At 44.1% G+C, this 8,263-nt stretch overlaps 1 protein-coding gene across 1 annotated transcript in view; it reads left to right on the forward strand.

The window, feature by feature from the left end:
* Window positions 1–8,263, forward strand: part of EFR3B (EFR3 homolog B) — a 92,792-nt gene that overhangs the window by 39,841 nt on the left and 44,688 nt on the right. Inside the window, exon 4 of the mRNA XM_003787441.2 lies at window positions 3,615–3,765. Within this exon, the coding sequence (XP_003787489.1) occupies window positions 3,615–3,765 (151 nt within the window). The remainder of the gene's footprint in view (window positions 1–3,614; window positions 3,766–8,263) is intronic.

The following is an 8,263-nucleotide window of genomic DNA, read 5'->3' on the forward strand; positions in this document are numbered from 1 at the left end:
CTACCTTAGGGTACCTAAGAAATAATATTCGATATATTTACAAACAAACAACAAAGAACATTTATAAGAAATCATGACTTCAGTTACTTTATTTATCTGGATTTTGCAAAGCCCACAGCTCATGTCTAAAGCAGTTGGCTCATGTCTGAGGCAGCTGGACCACGTGATATCCGGAATTGGGCTGGTATCCCAGGAAGTATTGTGGAGCCCCATGTTGTGGCCTTGTGATAGCTCCAAAAATTGTCCTATGGTTATTCTTCCCAAGCTTTCTCTGTGTTTATCCAAACTTCATTTTGTAAAAAAGAGACAAAGACTAGCTAGTCAAGAATTTTTAATATCTTTCCAACATTCAGTGATGGATGTAATTTAAATCAAGGCATAAAGAAGAACAATCTTTCAACTCATCCTATATTACATTTACAGCACGTGAACCTGACTTTAGAACTTCAGGCAACTTTAACATCTTAAAAGCCTGTGGTGACAGCTTTACTACCGTGGAAACCTTTGCTACATGCTCTTGACTTAGCCCTAACCTGATTGTTTGGTGCCGCAACAGGTTTTGGAGTTCTCTGCTTCTTTATCTCCCCTGAAACTTCTTAGTATCAGGAAATACTTTTCTATTCCACATAATTCGACTTTACAAGTAGAAGGATCACCATCCTGTACGGCGCACGGAAGTCCAAACTCTGAGTTCATGAAGTCTAGCTCTAATCTCACCCTAGCACAATAGAAAACATTTTCAAGTCTTACTTCTTGTTCCTATGAGATCAGTCACTTGATCTGCTTTGGATTTCTCAGGATTCACCTTTATTTGAATCACAAGTAACTAAAGCCCCCCTAAACCTGAATATTAGGTGCCAGTACTATTTATGGTACACGGAGACCCAAAAAGACGATGGCTCCAGCAATGTGGCAGTGTTTTTCCGTGGTAGGCCCTGCTCCATACGGTCATTCGATGTGGCTTTCCTGTCTGGGTCTCCAGTTGTTGCCACTTTCTAACTTGCAGGAAGAGGGAAAGAGAGGACCTCAAAGGCAGCTCTGTCTTATAAGCAGGAGATGCTGACACTGTTCACATCACTGCCCCTCACATTCACAGCATTGTTTTAGTCATGGGGCCTCACCTACAGCAAGAGAGACTGGAGGAGGTGGTCTCTAGTGAGCAGCCACATGTACAGGAAAAGTTCTAAATTACTGGGGGGGGGAAGGGGGGAGCAGATGGTAGGGGGGACATTAGCATCCTGCCTCTTTAAAGAAAACCATGAAGATTTTAACCAAAAGAATTTGTGACAGATTTCCCACAGCTTCCTCCTTAGCAAGTTTTTTAAAAAAGAAAACCTCTCTTCCCTGACCATCTACCTTGTTTTTTTTTAGCATGCAAATGCTTTCTAAGTGAGAGATGTATCTTTTGTGATGCAAACCTTACTGGTTATGTTATTACCCTGGAGCAAGTGTTGAATTTGAGCTCAGAGGTGCCTTTCTAATTCTCATTAGGAATTTGATTCTTTTTTTTTTTTTTTTTTGAGATGGAGCCTCAAGCTGTCCCCCTGGGTAGAGTGCTATGGCATCACGCTCTCAGCAACCTCCAACTCCTGGGCTCAAGCGAGTCTCCTGCCTCAGCCTCCCAAGTAGCTGGGACTACTGGTGTCCGCCACAACGCCTGGCCATTTTTTGGTTGCAGCCATCATTGTTGTTTGGTGGGCCCAGGCTGGGGATTCGAACCCACCACCTTAGGCGTATATGGCTGGCGCCTTAGCCGCTTGAGCCACAGGTGCCGAGCCAGGAATTTGATTCTTGACATTTTTTTTAGAACTTAGGAGAAGCATTGAGGATGACAACAGCCAGAATAATTAGGGGTTGTCCTGTGAAGATGAGTTTGGGAGGGATTGGATTGGAAATATTTCACATGGAAAAGAAAAGAGCAAGAATCTGTCTGCAATCCCAGCACTCTGGGAGGCTGAGGCAGGTGGATTGCTTGATCTTAGGCGTCTGAGACCAACCTGAGCAAGAGTGAGACCCCATCTCTACTAAAAATAGAAAAATTAGCTGGACATCATGATGGGTGTCTGTAGTCCTAGCTACTTGGGAGGCTGAGGCAGGAGGATCGCTTGAGCTGAAGAGTTTGAGGTTGAGCTATGATGACACCATAGTACTCACCCAGCGGAGTGAGACTCTATCTCAAAAAAAAAAAAAAAGAAAGAAAGAAAGAAAAGAAAAGAACAAGAACATGAATCATAAACAAGATTGTTATTTTCTAGTGTTTGAAGAGCTAGCAGGTAAGAGGCGATGTGGCCCTTTTTTTGCCACTCTTCAGAATAGATTTATGAATACAGGATAGAAATTATTATGCTCTGGCTCAGTGCTCGTAGCTCAGTGAGTAAGGTGCCAGCCACATACACCAGGGCTGGTGGGTTGGAACCTGACCTGGACCTGCTAAACAACAGTGGCAACTACAATAAAAATAAATAGCCAGGCGCTGTGGTGGGTGCCTGTAGTCCCAGCTACTTAGGAGGCTGAGGCAAGAGAATCGCTTAAGCCCAAGAGTTTGAGGTTGCTGTGAGCTGTGACACCATGGCACTCTACCGAGGGCGACATAGTGAGACTCTGTCTCAAAAAAAAAAATTATTATGCTTTACATTGAAATAAAAAGTTTTTAGTTGGTTGTCAAAAATCTGATGGGCTGACTTGACTAGTAAACTATCCCTCATCTGATGCCATGTATCTCTAGTTACTGAAGGTTTTCACTCAGGTTTTCAACTTTAAAGGAATTATGAAGTAGTTTATGTGCTTATAGTTCACACAGATCATCTTCTTCATAATGAGAACATCAAATTTATTCTGTGTGTGTCTTGTCTTTCTTGTTCCCTGGGTAGGGTATGTCATCTAAGCATGGTGATATTGTCAGCCGTATTGTTTGCACAGTACTTCATCAGAGATCTTCCAAGGTTTTCAAACACAAAACTTGCGAACTTTCTGTTCTTTAGACTTTGCAGTAGCTGGTCGTCAGGCCCATCTCAGATACTTCATAAAGTTCGGGACTCCTCCCCACTGGAGCTATCTCGCTCCATCTTTGGAAGCCTCATGGGACATCATGCATGATTTTCTTGTATCTGTATCGCTTATTTTCTCTTTGAAGGAAGTACCGGAGTATTAATCTCATCCCCCAACCTCTTTACTCCTTAAGTGGAAGGACTGCCTTCTTCAACCTTGCACCTCCTGCCCTGATTAGGACAGAGTCTTTCCTCAGCAGGTGCCCAATAAACACATCCTGATTTGGGATTGAGTAATTCTAGGCTCACAGGGGCTAGATTCAGAATTGGCTTTTCTAAGCATCCATCCTTTCTGCTTGTATTTACTCATGAAATGGTATATTTCTTCTGTCTTCCTGTTCTAAATCTGTAACCTGAGGGGCTGCATGAGTTGGCCTCTAGGCTCCCTTCCAGCTCTGATTCACTCCAATTCCCAGCTCTGAGCCCCGACAGTGGCGGCCTGTGGAGGAGCCTCTTCCCCAGATGCTGCCCAGGAGGGCACCATACTAACACCCAGCTTGGCCCTGTCAGGCCATGGGGGTGGAAGAGCCGCGAGGCCCAGTGAAGGCCGTGCTGCTGCTTCCCTAGGTATGTGTGCATCGCCATGGAGGCCCTGGACCAGCTGCTCATGGCCTGCCACTGCCAGAGCATCAACCTCTTCGTAGAGAGTTTCCTCAAGATGGTGGCCAAGCTGCTGGAGTCAGAGAAGCCCAACCTTCAGATCCTCGGCACCAACTCGGTAAGGAGCCCCGGGGGCTCTGGGTCCCCCCACCGGGATCCTGTGGGTGGGGGTGCAGGCGTGGGAGAGCTCTCGGTCAGCGTTTGTTGTGTTCTGTTCCTGGGCAGTTTCCAACCCTAACTAAAAGATGATGCGTGTTTTAGTGCCCGCCTTTGTGTGAATAAAGGAATATTCCATTTCCTAATTTAAATAAATAATATATAAGTTGTATGTTGTGCCTCATATAAATAGATAATAAAATGAAAGTTGCCATTTTAGAGCATATGGTTTATTTATGTTTTTATAGAGCATATGATTTAAAAACCTAATGGATTTAGTATATTTACAATGTCGTGTAACCAGCAACACTATCTAATGTTTAGAAAGATCATCGTTAGACTGATCATCTTCAGACTTGACTGATGATGTTCAAACTTTTTTACTAATCAGTTTTCCCCTTAAATGATTTTAAGTGGGGCTTCAATAAATATAAAAAGAGATTGAAACAGAGGTATTCCTTTGAGAGCAGGGGGTACCTAGGGCCTTTACAACTCAGCGCTCCATGGGGCAGTCTTTGAAAGCTGGTACTGGGTAGCCCTCTTTCAAAGGTAGAGTAAACTGATGTCCACAGGACAAGGGCAGCAGGTCAGTGGAAACACAACGGGGAAGCAGGAACCAGGGCTTCTGGCTCAGTTCTGCACTTCCCTCGCTGTGTAACCCTGAGCACGTTACCTTTCACAGGCCTCCATCTTTTCATCCATACCATGAGCAGGTTGAATTTGGTCTCTGTAATGCTGGTCTCAGTACAAATGCCTGCAACCGTGAGCGGTTATATTTTGTGAAAGAAGAGCTATCAGATATGTCAAGAACTTCCGGCACCACATGTGTATCTACATAGGAATGTCCTGTTTGCTTTCTCTAATTTCTTGCCTTCTCTCCCACTCCCTCCCTTTCCAAGCAGCTTAGATGCACAGATCTTAGGGGAAGGCTTTAACTATCTGCATATATCACAAAAGAAAAGTTGAAAGCCTGCCTCTTGGCATTCCCAACCTGAACTTTTATTGCACAGGTTACTTTGGTTTCCTGTTCTACCTAAGTTGATTTAATCAGAGGAGTGTCTTCCAACTTCTCTTTTGAGGACCAAGAAGACCAGCCCGTTCCCCTCTCTGTCCTCTCCCTGTGAGCCAGCTGCCTTTGACAAATTGCACACACCCTGGGGCTGGGGGTGGGGAGCCCTCTGTCAGGTTGCCCTGGCAACAGCTTCAGATACTGTTTTAGTTGTCCTGTTTGAGATAACTACAGTCTAGAAGAGAACATCTGAATGAAAAATAAACCAGTCATCATGTATCTGTGGGGGCCACAGAAGCAGGTGGCTGCCAGCTTTAGCTCTCTCCACAGCAAATCCTAGCCAGGGGTAGGTGTTTTGTTAGCTATAGTCTCAAAGATTCAGTGTCCTGCAATTCCTCATCAGAGTGAATCATTACATCAGCCACAGAGCAAATCAACTGGTGACTGCTCTGCTACAGACGATGAAGGCCAGACAAGGACAGGCCATCATGAGCAAGTTCAGTCAAAGCCTAGCAGAAGATTCAGAGTCTGGCCTCAGAGGCAGCCTTTCCTAGCACTGCCCCTCATCTGGGTGCCCATCCCAGCTCCCTAAGCCCCAGACCTTCTTGAACCTTCTTGAGGGATGTGTTCTTTTGCTCTTCATCGTTTCAGACTGGCTAGACTTGACGCCATCTCTGCAAGTCTAGCCTGGGAGTTCCAAGCTGATCTTTACAGGGACTTGGGGCTTTGCAGGGACAAAGGGGGGCTTGGGGGAAGAGAAACAGAAGGCTCTGGGTTTTTTATTCCTGCTTTATCCAGAAGCCAGCTCCTGTGTACAGTTTGGGTGGAAATTGGCAGCATTTTATTTGGATAAAAGTTTTGCTGCCAGGAAATTGAAAGAAAGAGAAGGAGAGAAAGAAAGAAAAAGGGGAAAGAAAGAGAAGATGAGAATCCTCATTTGCTGGATTTCTGTACCTGGAAATAGAGGCTATGAGAAGTGCAGTAACTTGTCTGTGCCTGCACAGCCTGGGCACTAGCTTCAGGCAGTGATTCATTCAGCCCCTGGATGTCTCGTTCTCCCTGGAATCTGACAGTTAGCAAGTTCAGAGGCCTTTCTGGGCCACACCCACTGTGTGGTCCTCTCCCTGGATCCCACCGTGGCACCCAGCCTCTGTACAGATGCCCTCTGCAAGCAGGCTCTATCATAGGCACCCACAGCACAGCCTCAGGGGTGAGAAGATAAAAAAAAAAAACCTCACCCCGAGCCACCTCTCCCTCCCAGCAACTTTCTCCTCTGACCTGGTTTTGCTCTTTGAATCAGCTCAGAATAAATCTCTCTTCTGCAGAGTGTCTCTTCAGAAGCCCTACCCCCTCCGAGGTCCCCCAAACTAACAATGATAAAGTCCCCCAAAGAGCTTTGGAAATTCACAAATTCCCAGGTCTCAACCAGACCCCCGATCAGCATTTCTGGATGGGGGACCTGGGAGTCTGTAAGTTTCATTTCCCATGTGATGCTGAGCCAGGTTTGGGAACCACTGACCTACTATAGTGTTGTGTTTTGGGGTGTTCTTTCTTTCTTTCTTTCAAGATGGGGTCTTGCTATGTTGCCCTGGATGATCTTGTGGTCTTGAACTCCTGACCTCAAGCAATCTGTCCCTTCAGCTCCCAAAGCACTGGGACTCTAAGTATCAGCCACCGTGCCCAGCCCCCACTCCAGTCTTAACCTGCACAGGATTCCTTCCTTTTTTCCCTCCCTCCACTTCTCACAAAATCCAGATTTGTTAATATCACTCCTACACATTATATGCAGCAAAGTATAATTTTAATAATGTCAGTGATGTTTTCAAGCCCTTTATGAGAATACCTCAGCTCTGGATGATAAAGAGGGACTGGAAAATCCAGGAGAAGGTGGGAGCCAGGGCCAGCTAAACGCACGTATTGCTCAGAATTCATTTTCTGTACACCTGCCTCATTGCATGCTGGGTCCACATGTGGGGCTTGGGAACCATGTAAGTGACCATGTGTCCTGACATTTCAAGGGAATGCGCTAATGATAAACTGAAAATATTCAATTTGATGGCTCCAAGGTCCTTCGCGTAAGTGATGTAATGTATTAGCCTACTATATTTAAGTAGTAAAGTAGGATGAAGATTCATAGATTTCAAGTTTGTACTTCTACCCCTACCTCATACCATATGTAAAAGTTAACTCAAAAGTGTCAAAGGCCTAAATGTAGAAGCTAAAACTATAAAATTCTTTATCGGGTTAAATCATTATGATCCTGGATTTGGCAATGAATTCTTATATGACATCAAAGGAAAAGCAACTAAAGAAAAAATACAGATAAATTTAAAACTTTGTACATCCACAGGCATGATGAAGAAAGTAGAAAGACAACCCAAAGAGTGGGAGAAAATATTTACAAATCATATAACTGGTAACGGCCCAGTAACCAGAATATATAAAGAATTCTTACAACTCAACAGCAAAAAGACAACCCAACTAAAATACGGGCAAAGGACTTGAATAGACAGTTCTCAAAAAAAGAGATACAAATGGCCAATAAGCACATGAAAAGGTGGTTAAGATCACACTGATCATTAAGGAAAGACAAATCAAAAGCACAGTGAGTGAGATATCACCCACAAGGATGGCTATTAGAAACACACTCTCGCATCAGAAGATGCCTAGTGTCAGCAAGGATGAGTAGAAACTAGAACTCATGTACTTCGTTGGCAGAAATGTAAAATGGTGCCCCTCCTATGGAAAATAGTTTGGTGGTTCCTCAAACAGTTAAAAAAAAATTTTTTTTTTAGACAGAGTCTTATTTTGTTATCCTCTATAGAGAGCTATGGCATCACAGCTCACAGCAACCTCAAAATATTAGGCTCAAGCAATTATTTTGCCTCAGCCTCCTGAGTAGCTGGGACTACAGGCACCCACTGCAACACTTGGCTATTTTTAGAGATGGGTCTCACTTTTGCTCAGGCTGGTCTCGAACTCCTGGGCTCAGGCAATCCACTGCCTCAGCCTCCCAGAGTTCTAGAATTATAGGCATGAGCCACCCTGCCTGGCCTATAGGGTTAAATATTTAGAATTGTCATATGACCTAGTAATTCCTCAAATACTTATACACAGATGTTCATAGCAGTACTCTTCATCATTGCCAAAAGGCAGAAATAACCCAAAAGATCACATATTCTATGATTCTACTTATATGGAATATTCTGAATAGATGAATCTATGGAGAGATAGTAGATTGGTATTTGCTAAGAGCAAGGGCAGAAAGGAATGGAGAGTGACTCTATGGATATAGGGTTTCCTTTTGGGACGATGAAAATGTTTTGGTTGCAAAGCATTGTGAATGTATTAAATGCCACTGAACTGGGCTCTTTAAAATGGTTAATTTGTTGCCACGTGAAGTTTACCTCAAATTGACCCAAAGTCAATGGCATATAAGCATTTGTGGTTT

Source organism: Otolemur garnettii, unplaced genomic scaffold (assembly GCF_000181295.1).
Source record: "Otolemur garnettii isolate 467f Iridium unplaced genomic scaffold, OtoGar3 scaffold00022, whole genome shotgun sequence".
Taxonomy (NCBI): Eukaryota; Metazoa; Chordata; class Mammalia; order Primates; family Galagidae; genus Otolemur; species Otolemur garnettii.